At 37.7% G+C, this 19739-nt stretch overlaps 2 protein-coding genes across 5 annotated transcripts in view; one reads left to right on the top strand and one right to left on the bottom strand.

Annotated features, from left to right (window-relative positions):
* The window catches only part of LOC139120003 (neuronal acetylcholine receptor subunit beta-4-like), a 20674-nt gene extending 935 nt beyond the window's left edge, over positions 1–19739 (top strand). Inside the window, exons 1-6 of one of the 2 annotated variants that reach the window (XM_070683992.1) lie at positions 12314–13193; positions 13546–13679; positions 14537–14581; positions 15542–15651; positions 15878–16796; positions 17610–17973. In XM_070683992.1, the coding sequence (XP_070540093.1) occupies positions 12962–13193; positions 13546–13679; positions 14537–14581; positions 15542–15651; positions 15878–16796; positions 17610–17717 (1548 nt within the window). In that variant the 5' untranslated portion in view covers positions 12314–12961 and the 3' untranslated portion in view covers positions 17718–17973. Of the gene's footprint in view, positions 1–12313; positions 13194–13545; positions 13680–14536; positions 14582–15541; positions 15652–15877; positions 16797–17609 lie in introns of those variants that run through there. The other variant, XM_070683993.1, reaches the window with a different exon arrangement.
* LOC139120005 (TNF receptor-associated factor 5-like) lies at positions 3608–9100 on the bottom strand. 3 transcript variants are annotated; one of them, XM_070683995.1, is made up of 7 exons: positions 8743–9094; positions 8148–8220; positions 7464–7568; positions 6739–6879; positions 6377–6457; positions 5604–5710; positions 3608–5032 (listed from the first exon to the last, which is right to left on the bottom strand). In XM_070683995.1, the coding sequence occupies exons 1-6, from the start codon at positions 8880–8882 to the stop codon at positions 5618–5620; spliced, it is 633 nt and encodes a 210-aa protein (XP_070540096.1). In that variant the 5' UTR covers positions 8883–9094; the 3' UTR covers positions 3608–5032; positions 5604–5617. The 3 variants fall into 3 exon arrangements, with proteins under 3 accessions (XP_070540096.1, XP_070540097.1, XP_070540095.1); XM_070683996.1 differs by having other exon boundaries at positions 3608–5710; positions 6392–6457; positions 8743–9100; XM_070683994.1 differs by having other exon boundaries at positions 3608–5710.

The raw sequence follows: 19739 nt of genomic DNA, 5'->3' as shown, positions 1-19739 counted from the left end.
TTATGTACTTCAGAAAATTAAAAAGCACTACGTCTCATAATAAACGTATTATAGATAATCAAAAATATAATATGAATCACCAGCCGCTTTGACAGTAAAGAGAAAAAATCAGAGAAAAAATTCGGCAGTGATGGCTCTAGACAAAAGTGGATCTCATCTACAAAAAAATAAAATAAAATAAAATAAAAACGGAAAAAATAAAAAAATTGCATGAACAGAGATACAAAAAAACGCGTAGGCCTGTGGAAAGAAAAAAATAAATGAGGACTCGCCACAGCAAAAAAAAAAAGAAAAAAGAAAAAAAACAAGAAAAAAACAAGCACTCGCCACAGAAAAAAACAAGCCCGAAATTACAATTATTTTATTCAAAAAACTCATGGTTCACGGTTCCTTCGATCGATGAATCCCCAAAAGCGGGGAATCCGATCACCACATACTCCAATGTTTGACGAAATATTAATCGAGCATTTCAGTGATAACGTGACATCTTGAAACCTAGCTCTGTTTGGCTGGGCCCTGCTCTACTTGAAACCATACTTGATGAAATGAAGTGGGCAATATCACCTAAAGAACGTCCAAGTTAACAGTGAATAGTTCCAGAGAGTCAAGTTAACTGAGCCAATTTCAGGCAGTCCACAGGTCAGATCACGAGCGAGAGGTACAACCCATGACCCTTCATAGCAACACTGCGAACATATCGATGCCCTAGGCGCGGTATGGCTGGGAGCCCACTGCAGGCCTTCCACCGAGCCGCACTGTCATCGCCGTTTGGCCGACATGATTTCTACATAGTTTTATACGTATGGTTCGATACATCGGGTTCAAATACCATGATAATAAACCACCTCGTTGTTTGCTAATTCCTCGTTTATCCTCAAAGATCACCAAAATCATGATAAAATGAATAGTTTTGAAGAAATCTGCCGCGTGTTGAGAGAACATCCATCGCTTTCCGTGTTCGACAAGACAAGCGACGCAACTGTACAAGCCTTTATACCTTACGACTACGAGTATGGCGAGAGTGTCCGGCCTTCGCAACGCCAGACACTCTCACTATAGCATACTCGCAGGGCTAGACAGGCACAAACACGACATGTCGATCCCCATTGCAGAAATCTTTATATCCACACAGTCCAATATATGGAGCTACGATATTTGTGCAGTAGCCTATACATAGCTCTTGGTGGCAGGGCAGGGCTGTGAGTTACCGGCGTTATACGGCCTGGCCGTATAACGCCGGTGTTATACGGCCTGGCCGTATCCGGTAACTCACAGCCCGGCCTTGCTGCGGTTCCGTAGCCCTACCACTCCCTTTGCTGGTTGTGTTGAGCTACAGTATACAGAGAAATAGCGGCTGCTTGATCAGTGTTTGTCAAGTCGGGCGCGTTCGCGTTCTACAGGTACTAGTGAAAACGTTGCCTCGAATTTAAACGGAGTGTTTCAGCCCGAGTATTTTTGCCTTTGCCACACTCCGTTTAGAGGCTAAACCCACGTGATACATGTGCATGGTTCGATACATAGCGGCCGCTGCTAGCTTTGCATGGAAGGGCTGTGTACGTGTTATCGGCGTTATACGGGAGGCCGTGTCACGCCGGTAACACACAGCCCTGCCATGCAGAACTAGGCCGCAGCGTGCTGCGTGGTATGCAATTTTACTAAGCATACCCACACGGCGGCCGCTGTGTATCGAACCACACGTAACCGTGGGCTAGCGGCAAGCCATCGTTTTGTTGGGGTTTGGGCACAGACTGTCTATGGTTTGGGAGAGGCGGCCCTACACTTTACAGCGAGGGGATCGCTGGTTGCCGGCTTGTAGGCCTACTGTACTAGCGACGGGACCGCCGCGCCGGCCGCTTGCTTACCACCTCGAGTGTACATTGGGCGAGGGGACCGCTGGCAGCCGACGAACCACCATGAGTGTTTTGTCCACTTTTAACCAAAACTGGTAACTGTTTAATATAGAATGGGACGTGTCAGTAACTTGGACGTCCATGAGATGATATTGAAGACTAGAAGCTGAGAGTTATGGCTGAAATACCCCAAATATCATGGCCAACATCCGAGTGTGATGATCCCAAACCCTCTGGCATTAAACTGTAACAATCATGACGTTGACAATTATTCAATTTTCATGTTGGGCTTTTTCTGCGGGGTGTCCCACTCTGTTTTCTTTTCTCGAACGGGCCTCTTTTTTTTTCTACCGAGTTTTTTTTTTTTTTTTTTTTTTTTGGTAACCTCTTTTTTTTTTTTTTTTGTAACCTCGCTTTGGTTTTTTTTCCAAGCTGACCTCGTTTTGGTTTCTTTACAGCCTCAACGCCGGCGCGATCTCGGTCGACTTTTCAATTGTGATTCTCTTTCTTTTTTAGTCAGACCTGATGGTGGTTCGTTTTGTTTATTGTAGTAGTGCAAGTACTATTGGTGGTTTTGTTTTTAATCATTTCAATATTTTTTGTGTGTGCTTGATTTTTTTTCTTTTTTCCCTTATAATCAGCATTCATTGCACCTTTATATTAAATACACGTGTATGTGTACGTCAATAAGTATGGGAGTGTGGTATTTCCAAATTTTTGAAAAGTTTATCTTCTCATTACGGTTTAAAGAATATTTTACAATTAAGCATTACATAACATTCTGCCCTTTTTGTAATAATACTTTTCTCGTTTATTTTCTTCCGTAATTCCATCGAATTTTTATTTCAATCAAGAAAGACGGTTGCACGTCATCTTTATCTGTACAGGCACATTCAAATATTTAATGACACGTATTTTCAAATGAATGCTATTTTTATGAAAAGGTACATTAATAAAATGCAATGATATGGACGAAAGAACTTTTTTCTTTATTATTCATACACGTTTAAGACTTGTTTTTAGAAAGAAAATTTGACAGTTTATTTTTACTCTATGACGATAAATATTTTTGAAACATTTGGCGCGCCGTTTATAAGGCTCACACTGAGAGCATTTGAATTCAAAGTACACGATAACAGAAACGATGACAATTTAATAAATTGGTACAATACATTCATTGATTAGTTTATAAGTATGTCCTGTCGATTGTTTGCCCAGGTTGCTGGGTTGTTCCCGATAAACGCCTGCGAAAACGATGACTCATTGTCGATACAGTTCCCCAAAATGACAATAGCGTTCTCATGGTGACATAATAAACAATTATAAATCCAATTTGTAAAGTGATTTAGAAGATAAAGGTGTGACTTTTCCTTAGTTTGGGCACCTCCATGGTTTGGGGAATACTCGTACGTATGGTTTGCGAAGTTGTTGACTTAAAGATGTTGACTCCACGCAGTTGTCAAGTTTTTATCAATACATAGTCTTTACAATAGACAAGCTTATTGACGTCATCGCCATTGGTACAGTTTCGCCTTTATCTTGGTGTAAATGGGTGTTGGTCTTGGCCTGATGCAATTCTCGTTACATTATATTGTTACATTAGGATCGTCTGTCTCGTGTTTTTGGAACATGACTTTTAAACGATACCTTGGCTTGGCTTCGATAAAGCAATAGGTATGAATTAAGGACAAAAGAATTCATCGAATCACGAATAATATCAAAACCGCTCTTCAAGTAATAATGCAAGCTACAAGGGATATTTCTTGATCATTTATCTATAACTGACATGCATTAAAACCATCAAGTGGAATTGTCTTGTTTCTTTCAATAAAAGTAAACTACCCTAATCTTATATTTCTTAATATGATTCAAAATTTCCATGTAAAATTAAATATTAACTTCTTGTCGATATTGTTTTACTTACCAATCTGCCGTGCTCTTAATATATAATGCAAACATAATGTTGTTTTCGTCAACTCTGAATAACTTATAATCTGTGTTCTTTAATTTTCAATATCGCATTTGACCTTCATTCGAGATGCTGTCAACGACTGCTAAGATGCATCACCGTTTGGTCAAGACATTGAGAAGTCTTGATGTTATCTCCGCAACACTCTCCTTCTTTCAAGCAGTTCCTCTCGCATTATACATCATTACTCATCAATATTAAAAACTTCTATAATACACGTGTTTTCTCTACAAATAAAACTCAAGTCAGCAATGTCTCAGCAATGTCTCAATAAATAAATCATAAGAAAATCTTCAAACAATACTCTTATCATCGACAAGTCTCTCTACGACACCAAATTTCTCCATAACTCCCTACATGTTAAGTCACATTTAGTCACAATGTCTACATATTTTTTTTCTGAAATCTCTAAAAAGACATGGTTCTGGATAAAAAAAAAGAAATACATTTTTCTCTCTCTTAAGGTATCGTTTATATGCAGCAAAGTATGAATTACTGAAATTCGATTTGAACATGAAAAATTTCCACATATAATAATAACATTGCTAAAGGCTAAGCTGGAAATAACTGATTTTACCTTATAGGATTTTAATATTTATTCAAGACTTTCATCGAATAATACAGTGGTTCGCTTTGAAGCATTGGCATTATCGAGATGTTGCCAACACTGTCGGGTGCTAAGTGGTAACATGAGTCGATCATGAAAAACTCAACTATGCAAAAGTTGAAACATTGTCAAGCAGACGGTAAGACGTAATCTAAACAACACATATGTACAAGCACTGTCCAAGTCTTATCACTTGCTTTCATGGTGTAGTTGTTTTGACTACATCTGACCTGCTGCATGACAATGTCTCAACTTTGGCAGAGTTGATTTTTTTTATGATTGACTCATGTTACCGCTTAGCTGTTGATTGCACCCGACAGTGTTGGCAACACCTCGATTTAGACAATATGTCTAGTTCGTCTAATGCCAATGCTTCAAAGCAAACCACTGTAAGATTTCTAAGTCGACTTACACAAGAACATACCGTCGCCGAAAATATTCATATAAATCATTATGTATCATCGTACTAACCGCTTTTGATTATGGTGTTTGTTATCGAGAATTCGTTGGTAATTAAAATCTGTGTATTTCTAGATAATTGAATAGTAAAGTCAGGCTTCGAACACAATACTCACTGGGCTTTTTGAAGTCGTCGTAAGCATTTCTCTGCAAAAATCGAAATTAAAAGAAAGACACAATCACGTCGAAAAGGTTTAAACGAGATGGCGGTGCTTAGTTTCAGCGCAAATCCTTCAAACCAATAAAATTGTCTTTATTTCAAGGTGCCACTTAAGCAGCCCTTGTGTTATCTAGTGCAAACACAAAATACGTAACCATAAAATAGGTGTGACACAGGTCCATACTCCTGCTGTTATCAGTGCTAGCATGAAGGAAGTTTGCAGGGGCCAACAAATTGACCTGTCATAGTTTCTGAAGCTTAAAAACCGCGTAGCCCACAGTTACGTGAAAACAGGTATGTTACGAACTACTATGTTTTACAGTTATTGCCTTTGCGGACACGAAATTTCGTATCACGGCAACAAGCCTCTACAGCTCTACAGCTCCGGAATCTTAAAAACATCACAACCCATACATCAGTATATTGTCATCACAGTCAATACCGTAAAATTACCGAATAGTACTGTATCCACCCATCCACCTGTAATCCTGAAAAGTGAATATTTAGAAATTCTTTTAAATTTTGCAAATCCTAAAAAAACGCTGTTATTTCACAAACCTTTCCTAGAGGTCTTATGAGGGCCTGTGAAGAAGTTGCCCCACACTTTCCGGTGGATTCCGTGACGTCATATCCGGTATTTCATGCATTTCGTCGGTCCAGGATTTCTGCAATATAATTAAATGCTTTGTTATTCATTTATCCTATGCAAAGATATTCAAGGATGACCAGGCATTTCGAATTGAGAAAATTCGGCTGTTTTACTTCCATCGCCCTAACATTTAAAAATAGAAAATATAATGATCGAACTTCTCTTGTCTTGTGATCGCTTAAGATCCTAGGGTGTCGTGTGCTCACTCTTTTTTAGAAATAACAACCAATAATTAATGGCCATGAGCCCTACAGCCCATAATAGATTTGAAGAGCTTTGTTTACATTCTATGTTTCCTGGCAAATATGTAAATGTATAAATTCAGTTAATAAATGAGAGTTTCACTCCCTGTGAGCATTACTGACAGACTGGCTCAAATATGGTATTTGAACATGTTTCAATTCTCCTCTAATTTTCTTCTGCACGATTTATTTTGATAAAAATGTCTACACCAATTCTACATTCAGTTGTCTTCCCTTGCACCGGACTTAAAGGTATTATCATAAGACACAACTCCGCCAGAGATGAAACAAAACCCAACAGAGAATTTTTCGTACGATTTGCAACACAGCAGTTCTGACATTCTAAAGTACATATCTAGTAAGGTAATGTTCCATTATGATTATCGCTGCCCTTAAAACTTGTTGAGAAATTTGAAAGTTCCCTCCATCAGATTACTTACAGTATTTGGACAAACCTTGAAGTCTGCATACACGTAGACTTGCCACCAATTACTGTTCCCTCCGTGATCAGTTGCGCAGATCTGAAAGAAACCATAGTGTTGAAAAGAGCAAGATGAGTTCCAGTGGCTACATATATGCCGAATATATCTAATTCCTTATAATGCCAATATGGCTTTCGAAGAACGTTTGCACTAGCTGTTCTCTTTTGACACTATGTACAAATCCCATGTATTTGTTCACACGCATAGTGGTACATTTGCGATATGGAACACAATATAAAAACAATGACTCGTAAGGAAAGTAGTGAAATGTAAAGGCCAACGTGTAAACGAAATTTAAAACAAAACATAGTACAACTTACGGCCCTACGGAATGGATGTTTCTGTCGACGCATTTCGCAATAGTTGTGCAGGTGAACTTCCAAATCTCTCCGATTCATCGTCTCTTGACATCCCTCATTTATGCAGAGTACCCCCTCGAAAGGACAGCAGTCCGCATGGATCTATGAAAATTATGATATTTTTGTGATGGCAATAATGTTCAGTCATGCATTGTTCACGAACCTGTGAAGCAAACGCGAACCATTAAAGAGTAGATCACCGTGATTTCACGGTCAGCGCTTATGAGAAACTAGGTGTGCAACATAAGGCGTTCGGTTTGATAGTGAAGAAAAATATAAACTCACTTATTTATCTAGTTACTTACCCTTTTCCTTACTTATTAACTGACCTACTAACGTAGCCTACCTATTAACAAATGCTAACTTATTCATGTACTTACTTTCTTACAAACTTACCTACTGACTTACCTACTTGCTAAACTCACTTACTTACTGACTTACGTACTTGCTAACCTTACTTGCTCACTCATACTTTGAAGATTGACCCATTTATCCCAAAGAGTAATATTGTTCGGGACTTTCGTGACATACACAGTAAGCCCTTTTTTGTCTGTGGAAAAGAAATTGAAGACGATTATAATTAATTGAATTGGGTCAACTGTGTCAAACACGTCATTTCGACCAGTATGAGTGTCATGTGAACCTCTGTGACAGCAAACTGTTGAATTTCAAAAAAAAAGCCCTACCTGAATGTATTCCTGATAAGAGCCATGCCATTGACATTTTGGGGAGTTCTTACAGACAATTGGCGTTTTATTCAGGTCTCTGATGGCAGCTTTATCAAAGAAGGCCTGAAATTTAAAGTTGCATGTAAATAAGTAAAATTATAAACACTTGTGTCTCGCACTAATTATGAAAAAAGTGAGCGCTGAGCATCGTATTGGAGTGTACTGTAAATACAGAAAAAATATTGAACATAACGGAATGGTTACACGATTGAAAGAAACGTTTACGTTATACAACATTCATACAATACAGTTTCACAACAAGGAGGAAGGTTTTGGGGAATCTCAAAATAACTCGGCAAATACACACGCGTTTCACACTAGCGCCCAACTATCGTCATAAATGATTTTATTGACAATAGTTTGTCAGATAGAGTCCGTGTCTGTGCTATTAATGAATACAGAAATGCATCAAAAGCACAACTCCCTTACCGGAAACTTTCGTCATGTCAATGTCATGTCGACGACCCTGAAAGCTCAAGTGATAATGACATGGTTTAACAAATGACACCACTCTTTGGTTCCTAAAATTTAAGTTTGAATGATGCTCCCTATAGCTCTCGGATATGTAAATTAATAAATAAAAAGAGAGTATGTGTGTGTAGCTTTAACAAATTTACGGTATCTGTTGATTGAATTGTGTACCTTGTCTTTGCTCAACAAGGAATCGGGGATATTTTCATCGTCCAAGCAACCATCGCAGTACGGATGTGGATTTCTAAAAAGATGAAGATAAAAGATAAAATCAGAGACAGATATTAAATATGCTAAAGACGTTACGGTAGTACGTTGTTAGCATGAGTGATATTTTATTGTTGACTTATTGATCAACTACATGCATCACGTAGATCAAACGATAAAGACACAGACAAAGAAACGGTGTTTCCCTTTGCCCGTGACAAAGGTCAACTTTTCGGATCCTACTAAGGAGAATGCATGCCACATATTCTTGTATGTGTATAATATCAATCGACGATTGTTTAGAATTTTAGTCTTTGAATTAAATTTAAAGGACAAAAATTAGAAACAATTGTCGGGCGATGATTCAAATGTTTATAACAGAATACCATTCATAAACATTTGATGGGATTCTGTACAAAAGTCACGGGAATATTGCGTTTTCAAGAGCCGTCCGTCATGAACATGATCCCCTTTGCCTGAGAATTATGGATCGATGGCTTACTCCTTCAAGTTGGATGTGAATTATTTGCAAGGCGAAGAATAATGAAGCGCTACCTACCTTGATAGAAGTATATATTCAAGGCAGCCGAGGCAAAAGCGGTGCCCGCAGTGGGTCTGCACTGGTTGCCGAAGAACATTTCTGCAGTAAGTACATATTAGCAATGCAGATACCAGCTGCAACCCTGGATTCGTCGCCATGATGTTGGTCTGATGAGCCAGAATATTTTAAGTAGATCAAATGAATCGGTTTCAAGGGTATGGGATCCATGATGACAATTGTTTGTTGCTAAAAGCAACGTGACGACAAATTACGCCAACATTTTTGCTATCAAAATTATTGTGATATACGAAACAGGAAACTGCTCCTATCGTTTACAACGATAGAATATGAGTTACAAGGTAATGCCGAGTCATTCATAAGGCATTCGCTCCATTTGATTGGTTCTTTGTGACCTTTGCATTATTAAATCTCCCGGACCAAAAAAAAACACATAGCTATCATCGCTAAATATAGATGGGGAACCACCTTTGGCGTGTTACATTTCATATATGAGGCTGACTGATGAAAGAAATTTAACCGTCCGTCACTTTGAAAACTGTTTTTTGGTCGGTAGGATAGCAAAGTTGACGAATTGTGCAAAAAGATCATCGGATACCATCGTTTTTTGAACAATTCAAAGTCTGTGAAGGTTTGAAACCAATGGAACTCGGTGCCTGGTCATGTTTATTTATAGAAGGGAAAGTCCCACTCGCTATGTGATTTGCTTATCTAAAACCGTAGCGATATCCATTCTCCATGCACTACCACTGTAATATTACAATAACAACAACAATTGATTTGACTGCCATGGTTGTACGAGACTCAGCGTCCAAGGTCCGCTGGATACTGTAAGATACGTCGTTTGGGGGCGCTCCTCTCCGCGCTTCCTCTTGCGTGAAACGAGCACATGCAATTATAGGAATTCCCCACTCAATCTAGCCTCCTTCATGTACTTTTACGAAAGTAGCGTCCTGAAGCAGTTGATATGGAACATATTCGATTTTAGAATCTTTACAGAGACAACATCTTGCCATCACGTCTGAATACATAGCAATAGGTGTTCTGTATGTTTAGGCCGTATTTTCCTTTATATATGATAATAAAAGCGGTTTTTTTATTTGCGGAAGTTTCATTTAAGATGGGGTGTACTAAAAACTAAAAGTATTGTCTTTTTTCGTATGTTTTCATAAGTTGTGCTCTGCTTAATTATAACAACAAAAATATACCGAACAAAGGGGTTCCCGTTCTAGCTTTTGAGTTGGGCGGTCCTGAAATACTCTTACCTAACGGTTTTTGTACTGCAAATGTTTTTACATGTTTTGATCACTTCATCTGACATGCTCTGATTGATTGTATCAACAAAGTCAAAAAGGAAAAAAAGGGCTGCCCGTCCTATTTTTGAGTTGGGGGTCCCAAAGTACCCCAACCCTATGTTTTCCCTAGTTGAAACGGGCTCTTTTTGTTATCTTTTATTGTTGTAATGTGTTGACAAATCACAATTTGCCATATTTTCATTTCTCTGATTTTTGCATATATTATGCTTTGATTTATTCTAACCAAAAAAAAACTACTTTTTTGAGTTACGAGATCCTGAAGTACTCCTATCACACGTTTTATCCTACTATAACTGGCTCCCTTTTGACATTTTTTTTATAATTTCAGGAAATACACGGACAAGCGTTGTTAGCAAATATTGCCTATTTTCTAATCTATGCCATGAAGAACACAGTGAGCAGACAAGAAAAATAAGATGAAGAAAAAGAAATGTTCAGATCTTGCTATTTTGAGATACATCTATAGAAATATACCATACCCTTTGATTTCATGAAGTTTTAAATGCTTTAAGACAAATTTCAGCCCATGAACATGTAGGGAGCAGCTGATAAAGACTAAAGTATTGCTATTTTCAGTAGTGTAGAGTTTGAAAAGATTCCCTTATGAATGAAATTAGATTGTGTAAGGAAAATGAGTGTTGCTTACCACTTGAGATGTTTAATACATTATTTATATGATTGATTATATATTCATCGCATGAACTGAGAAAAACTGATGCGTCAGCATTTTTGTAAGTTCTTTAGTATAGGAATGAATAATCTTGGCATTATATCTTGAAATCTAGCGCGCCGACAGCACGTTTTGAATATAAATTTCAAAGTGACTTTTCATTCCAAGTCTTTTGTGAAAGTTTAAAGAAAATGACAATATTGCGAGGATGTTTTCCAACGGAATCGGCTTAGACGCCGCTATCCATTGGTAAATGAGTAGAAATCAACGAATATTCTTGGAAAATTGCGAAAAGTTTTTGAGGCCAACTTCTTATGAATGGTTGCAACTCTTCGGCCTCCTTTTCCTTCGACTTTGATTTCCAGTTAAAAAAGAATTAACGGCGGGGCACAGGGCGTAAAACATTCCTGTGTAAATATGAATGTTTCGAAACAAATACAGGACAACAAACTTCACTTGCATTGAAACTGGTAAAAAAGAAATATTAATATTGGCTTAAAATGCTGATCCTGAGACTGTATCATAAGCCTGGCAAATATACTACACATAGTACATTAGCACATGCACCAGAAATATTTGTCAATTAGTGCGACTAAATAAAGACCATATATATGTCCATATGAAAATCGTCCCCAGCTTATAAGCAAATGCCAAATAACGTAGCCAAACAATCTCTCACTGTCAGCAAACGGTCACTTTGTAGTCGCATGAATGTGCCACGTGGTAAATCCATGGATGTACCAGGTGGTACATCCTCTGTAATTATAAACTAAACGACCTTTTAAACGTGTTCATTCGTGATCAGATCCCTTCCTGGTGTACCCCTACCCAACATACACATATGCTCATCTTTCTTAATATACATCCGGATCGCCTGGCATCACCGAGCGGGTGTCGAGTTACGCTATCACCCGTTGAATTGTTATAGACACGTCTTTCTTTTCATATACAAGGGAAAGTTTGCTGTACAGAAAGATGGAAACATATCTTTGACACGCGTTCTCGAAAGGTTTTAACTTCGTAGTCCAAGAGCCAAAGAATGTAATTGTATCATAAAGATTTGACAATTCTAGTTTCTAAAGCTATACTGTGAGTTGAAATGCCCTGGATAACTTGCAAGTAACTCCTAAAAAACAAACCGTTTGTGCCTGTCCACTTTTACGGTCATTTAGTAAATTCATAGAATGATGGCTTAAATCGTCAGGAACGCTGTCGCCGTTTTCGAGTCGACGGTAAGTTTACGATTTAATTTCAGAGATTATAGCAAAACTAAAATATGGTAGCAAAGCTATTTTTACGTTATTACTGAATATTTAAACTGCGGTTTCTCACCCTCCGATTGATCTTTATAAAGGTTTGCTTTGACGTTGGCACTTCCTCTGACTTTTCGTTTGTTTGTTTGTCGTTTGTTTGTTTTTCTTCGGTTTTCTTCTACTCTATAATAAACTAGTTTAGTATTACTGGTTGTCATTTAGCAAAAAGGGCATAACAGCGATTGTTCCACATATTTTTCACGCATCAATGTATTAATTCAGACAGTTCAGCCTTGACGTTTACACTTCCTCTTTGTCGTTTTCTTTGCTTGTCATTCCTTTGTTTGTTTTTCTTCAATTTGACATAACAAAACAGTAGAAAACATTACTCTCAAAGCCTTTGATAACGGCTTAACAAATCCGTTTCATTTACCGAATCTTTTTGGCCTTAAAACTTATAAATTAAGTTTGGCTACTGCTTGGGAAAGAAGTAGGCAATACTTTTGGAGATCATGAATGTCTCGACAAACATCAGGAAACACTTGGCTGTTCTGAAATCGTTGCCATACTGACTGATTTTTTTTTCTTCGCCATATTAAAAAGCGTTTATGCGGGCGATTTGAACACTGACATCGTAGGCTCTGGTCGATTCAAATGCTCTTTAATATGGTGACGAAAAAATATTAGTCAATATCACAGCAAATGTCCATCAAAATAACTTTGAGAATGACACTACAATATAAATATCAAATGATTTAATTCTGTGCCTTATTGTTTGAGAGAAATAAGCCTATGGTAGTAATGCAATCTTAGTAATGTAACATCGCATTACAAATGACCTTGTAAAATTTATTTTTACTTTGTGGAATGAATTATGATTGTCAGGTATTGATTTCGTTACACAATCCCTTCACAGAGATCACATCGATAAATGGTGTTTTATCGATCAACGTTCAACCTTTTTTAATAATTTGAATCTAATGTGTTTATTCAAGAAACATTTGTTTGCCTTCACTTGTCGGCTTTGTTACATTTGCCCAGCACTGACGATTTTCGATAAAATAGTAATAAGATACCTTGGCTCTTTGCAAAGACTCGTTTTCTATTTCTTTGATGGGAGATCGGAACTCCGTGTATCCAAAATGGCACCATCAACTACCATTGTATGTTGCAGTTTAACTGCAATGGCTTTGATATTATCCAACGCTCATGGTACGTAAATGATATAACAGAGTTTACATTTCTGTATTCGTTTGTTACATTTATTTTATGTGATGAACCACGTTGGATCGACATATGCAGGTATGATCTTGACCAAGATCGATCATGTCGCATGAACACATGTCAATGAAAGACGTTGAAGTTCATCTGTATCTACCGTAAAAATATTTTTACTGCAATATCAGAGATGAAAGGAGACAAGCAGAGTGTCCCATTATCTTATCCTATTACGTTTTTAAAAGTTTTTACGAGACTGTTAAATGGCATTTCTTCCTCGTTCATGTAAATCTAACTCTGGCTGCCTGACCTCGAGACGTTCTTTACTTGTATGTCCTGTTTACAGCCTACGTTTACGATACTGAGGAGAAGTTGCAGACAGAGCTCTTCCGAAATTACAGCAAGCATGTCAGACCAACAGAATATGGCGAAGCAATCGTTTGGGAATTCAGGCTGTATCTCATGCTATTGCTGGATGTAGTAAGTATTATAACTGCGGAGTTGTCTATGATCATCGCCATCATGTGTGTCTGTTATCATAGACCAAGTAAAGTAGATATGTCAAAGTTACTGACTGCAAATACTAAGCTTTCGGCTTTGATGGTGAGACAAATGATGATTTAAGTATAATATTTTTTTCTGGTCTAACAGTTTCATTAAGGACTAACAGAGGCGGAAAGTGAGCAGAGCAGGGAAAGTTGACTGTGATCATATAGTTTTAAGGCTGTTATCTTTTATTGCGCTGACACAAGATTTTCGTGCACGCATTTATATTAAGGCCTTCTGTCCCATACGGAGACTGAAACGAGAAAGAAATGTTCTCTTTCTAAAATTTTGTTTCGATTTGATGCTTTAAATCTTATAAGTTCATTATAATAAGTTCACTTAACTACCGTAAAGATGAAATGTAACATATGGCTCATAAATAGAAGTTTTATCATCATCATCACTGTCGTAATCATCATCATCATCATCATCGTCGTCGTCAGTTTTACTTAACAGTATTGATTTTTGGGAAATGCTTCAATTTTCAACTTATCACAAAAGCTTTTATACTATCGAGACCATTTCATTTCAGATTAGGCTTTTTAAATGATCAAATATTTACACTGAACATCACAAACAATTACTATATAAAAGGCTCTGAGTTTTTATCACATCAATAATCGTGAATAAAGTAAAACGCAACAAAGGATGTCATTTTGCTCAAATTATGTAAGGAGCCCAACTCTCCAGATAGGCGAACTTTTTTCGAAGTCACCTGTTCTTTGATATAGTCAGTAAGTACAAGAGATGACGTCACGTGACTTTGTAAAATATATATTTTTTGTCAACAGGATGAAAAACAGCAGGTTACCAGGACAAGAGGTCTAACTACGCAGGTACAAATTTGTGATATTTGATGTGTATCAAAGATTTGCTGTCCTTTGTAAAGAAAAGCAAATTTATGGTCATAATATGATCAGTTTGGACGAAGCAGTTTTCCTCTGCTCTGTTGTATCTAGATACAATTTTACGTGATATCAAGCTTGTTATTATGATAATTATTTTAGATACGGAATGCATATACCCTGTATATTACTGTCAATGTCTTTTTCATATCATTGGAAAATTATCTACAATAGAAGTACGATAGAGAAATATCTTCCTCTTCATAATCCGATGCAGAAACCATCTTTCCGGTAGGATATCTTCCCAAATCTGATATGGGTATTAAACTTCAGATCCAAAGTTATCGCCTTTTCATGAGCAGTTAGCACCGCATTGCAGTAGAGATGGGAGGTTATGTAGTCGAGGATGATTGATAAAGCAGATCACGTTTTTTATGCAAAGTACCCGGAAAGTGATGCCTATGAGATAATAGAGTTTTACAACTGAAAGGATATAGGATACGCTTGCATTTGTATTTGTGAAAGATATTTCTGAATCATTCAAAGAGCATTAAATTCAGTGGAGTGGTGCTCAAAATTAATCGACATGGTACGACCCTCGAAATTGAAATATTATAACGTTTCCTTAAAACCATTACCTTCCGAAGTCAGAAATAAAAATATTGGGTCATCTTGCAAAATTTGGTATTGGAGAAACAGATAATCAAATAACGACCAACACTTGGAATTTAAACACTGTAGTGGAAAAATGAAATCGTCGATTTTCTCAAAAATAAGCCGATAAAATGGTTACAAACGCCAAAAGCTACAAATGCGCCCCGAAATGTGGTAGACCAAAAAAGTATTGTACAAGTTTTATAGTCCGAATATGTGTCCCAGAAATGATAACACCTAACAAATTTAAGCTAAAAGCTTCGACTGATGACAGCTTAAATTTGCATACGCACCTAGATGTGGACAGATTGTCGTCTTCAATGGGATCCCGAGATGTTTGGTGGTATCAACAGAACTACGGTCCCATCAGATTGGCTGTGGATGCCAAATGTTGTCAACTTTAGAAGGTAACTATGTCGTTATTTTGAATATGTCTTTGCTCAAAACATGCCAATCTTACAGAGGTAGGGATATTCTTGTGCGATCCAACCTCATGGTGGCATTTTATTTTGAAGATACACGAGATTTCAAAAGTGATCTCGATAGTCACCATTGACACAGTTACTTTTAGGAGAAGAATTTTAAGGCCCATCTATCAAATCCACTTATACTTACAAATACATTTCTACACAGCGCCAACGACCAATATTACTTGTCTAAAACGAGAACTTCCATGGTGTACTACAATGGTACAGTCCGCAAAATACCACAGGACATATATGAAAGCCCCTGCAAACTAGACGTCTCCTTGTTCCCGTTCGACAGACAACGATGCACTCTCGCGTTCACGCCGTGGAACCTTCAATCCCACGAACTGATTTTCAAGACCAGGCCCGAAAGCGTAGATTTGTCAATCTTTCTTGAGCACACCGAGTGGGATGTTGTGGGGAGTTCGTCATCCATATTGTACATCTACAACGAGTTGGATGAGAGTAACTGGACAACCATTGAGTTCACACTGCATTTGAACAGAAAACCTCTCTACTACATTGTCAACATCATCCCATCTTCCGTCATGCAGGCTCTCTTGACACTCTGTGTCTTCTTCCTGCCCTGCGATGCCGGCGAGAAGTTGTCTTTCTCCGTGTCGATCTTCATAGCAACCTCAATCTTCATTGTCATGATCTTGGACATCACCCCGGTGACGTCAGAATCGATACCCCTCATCCTAGAGCTACTGTACTTCAACACTGGCATCATTGCAGTGTCCATTGCCATCAGTATCTTTATCCTGAGGGTCCACCACCGTTCGGAGAACGACCTGGCCATGAACTCGACGACACGACGTATCTTTCTGCAAATTCTGCCTCCCTACTTGGGTCTAAAGCAGTTCAGTCCTGCGAAGGAGAATGCCGTCCATCCAAATGTCAAAGACTTTGGCTACAATGTCAAGACCGTGGAATTGCCCTCTATAGAAGATTATGGTGGATCTGTCAAGCCCGGTAAAAGTGAGAAATCAAACCATGAGAGACGCGTATCAATGCTATCTACCGTCGTCCAGAACGTCGGAGAAGTACGAGACATACTCAGAGATGACTTGAAGAATAAGGAGGTGTGTTCATTGAGTTGTTCTGACATTGCAATCATACTGTTATTCTCATACTAAATTTTAGTTAATCTCAGGATATGCATAACATGTTTATAACTTGTACCAATCGGTGTCAATCGATCGTGAAAACTGCTTTCACGTTTCGTGTAATTTGTTTTTACCTTTTGGGTGTAATGAAGGTACATACTATTTTTATACGGCTGGAGGAAATGTGAAGAGAAACGTTGTTAGTATCGACAAAACAGTTTAAAATGTGCTGAAAATCACAAATCTGTCAAAGGCAGTATCATCAACTACATCCGTGTTTGACGCGAGTACATTGAATGATTTCAGAAAAGGGACAAGATCATACTTTTGGACATAGTTCAAAAATTAGGTATAACAGATGTTGTGACCCCTTCATATTATCAGCGGCATTAAGCTTACCTATCATCAGGACAGTGTTGAAAATTTTGTTCGGTTTCATATACATTTATTTTTGACAATGATCGGAGAGAAGTTCGTGTATAGTCAACTACAGTTTATCGAATACTGTTTGTCATCATCATCAGATAATGATAAATTTGAGATTTCAATGTCTAATTCAAAAAAAAAAAAACATTTCTATTTCCAAGATAATGTACCCTAAGAGGTGTACTGCTTTTTTAATATGTTTTTGATATTTTGATCCATCGATTTGCATTATATCAAAAGAGATATAAAGCCCGAGTTCTTGCAGTCCATCTAGCCTGTTTTTTGGACATCTAATTGCTGCCTGTTTCCTTCTGTATTATCCAAAGTCACGTCCATAAATACAATTATTTCATCTCCTTACAGCTCCTGCAAGCGTGGAAGTACCTATCCTTGGTCCTTGACCGGCTCTGTTTCTATGTCCTTCTAACTGTCTACATTTGCGGAGTCTTCGCCGTCTTCTTACAAATATGAAACACTGTTCGACATTACAACCAAAAAAGGCAACGGACAAAGCAGCGTCAAAAAATCTCTACGTGAATGAAGAGATGATGTGTGCATCTGTGGTGTTTAACTCGAGAATATGTTTGTATAACTATTTCAACGCAACATATAATAGGGAAAGCCTTGGCTTTCACCGACGAATACACCTATTCAGTCTGCAGTCTGAATCACCGACGTGATCCAGTTGTATGTCTGTCTGTCTGTCTGTCTGTCTGTCTGTCTATATGTATGTATGTATGTATGTATGTCTGTCTGTCTGTCTGTCTGTCTGTATGTATGTATGTATATGTACAGACATTCCCGTTTATAGTAATTCCATATTGCAGGCTAAAGACACTAGGATGATGTAAAACACCGCGTCGCAGGTACAACTTTATTGGAAAGCTGTGATGACGAATAAATAATTTGTAATTTGTTTCGCTTCATTTAATTTTCCGTTTACAGTATATAAAGATTGGTTGCATGTAACTTTCAGCTGGTTTTAAGTATTTTTTGTTCTGTCTTAACTGTATTTTGTCGCTTGAAACTCTTAGTAGGACGGAATGGTTTAGCTACCAACTCAATCTGTGCCTGGCACCATGAGCGTTTACTGAATGAAATAGTGCATCCAAGTTGAATTCATTTGTCAAGAATTATAATGATCACGCGTTGCATTGGTAGGACGCTGGCCATCTCAGCGGTGTAGTAGGACTACAGCGGAAAATGTAGATAAGCAGGAAAAAAATACTGAAAAATATACTCAAAATTGTTGAAAACTTGAATATAGTTATGTCAGACTAGAGACGGGTAAATAGAGTATAAATCTTAAATCTTTAAGTTTGTGTGATAACAATGGATATTCTCTCTGTTCTAATGGAGACACCCCGGGTCATTTAGTCACCCGAACCTTAATTTAACACAGTCCCTAATGTCCCGACTTCTGGGTGGGAGGCGTCCTGTTGGTGACACCCAGGGGGTTACCGTCTTGATATCTATGTGTCTGTCAGAAATTGTCATGCATACACTCGGAACGGTTATATGCATACATATACTGACGATCAGAATTTAGCCCTGGCATCATCTCCAATTGAATTTCTTAGTAGTATACTCTATTGAACATCACAAGAAAAAACACATTACTGTAAAGGCTATATGCAACTTCTATTTACGTTACATCTCAGACATAGTAATAAAAGACAGGTAAACACTATTAGTCAGATAAAAATCTGCGTCTACTAGCATAACAATTATTGTCCTGCATGAAAATATGATGTAGAATTGACTCGACTCCTATTGTAAATATGACTTTTCTATAGAATCTGGAAAGATTATACATAATGGAGAGGTACAATAAGCTTCTTAGCAAAATGACAGACAGTGACTTCACAGTTTATGTATTTCCATTAAACTAAAGTAATGATTACTTATCGACTTATTGTTTTCGTGTAATGGAGAGAGAGAGAGAGAGAGAGAGAGAGAGAGAGAGAGAGAGAGAGAGAGAGAGAGATGAGTTTGTGGTTGCAAGGAATTCCAGGTTTCTTCAGTATGTGTGCAGCACGATCATCAAAGATCATCGGTAAAATATGAGTGAGAAAAAAACCGATATCAAGTAGCACATTAGTTATTTACCAAGGTTGTAAGTGTCTATGCTACGTTAACGATAGTCTATCAACTATATTTGTATTCGTCAGCCTTAGTCTTTCACCTGGGCTAACGTAAACAAATTAATTCCCCCACTCCCTGGTGTTCCACAGGTATATATACGTGATTCACACGTCTTGTTTTTCACCATATATTGACATCTGAAAGCATTGAGTAGTTGAGTCATACACATGGATGGACACGTTGGATTTTCATGATCAAACTCAAATTTTAATGTTATTTTATTTAATCGATTTTTAGTCCCACCATTTTCAGTTTAATTAGAAAATATGCACAAGGGGTCCTCGGTCAACTGCCTTGAATGCATTCGCTTATTCAATGCAAAACACAGTAAACATACGCAATAAAAGG

Source organism: Ptychodera flava, chromosome 20, assembly GCF_041260155.1.
Source record: "Ptychodera flava strain L36383 chromosome 20, AS_Pfla_20210202, whole genome shotgun sequence".
Classification (NCBI taxonomy): Eukaryota; Metazoa; Hemichordata; class Enteropneusta; family Ptychoderidae; genus Ptychodera; species Ptychodera flava.
Note: the sequence above shows the minus strand (reverse complement) of the source record. Positions and strands in the feature narration are given on the sequence as shown.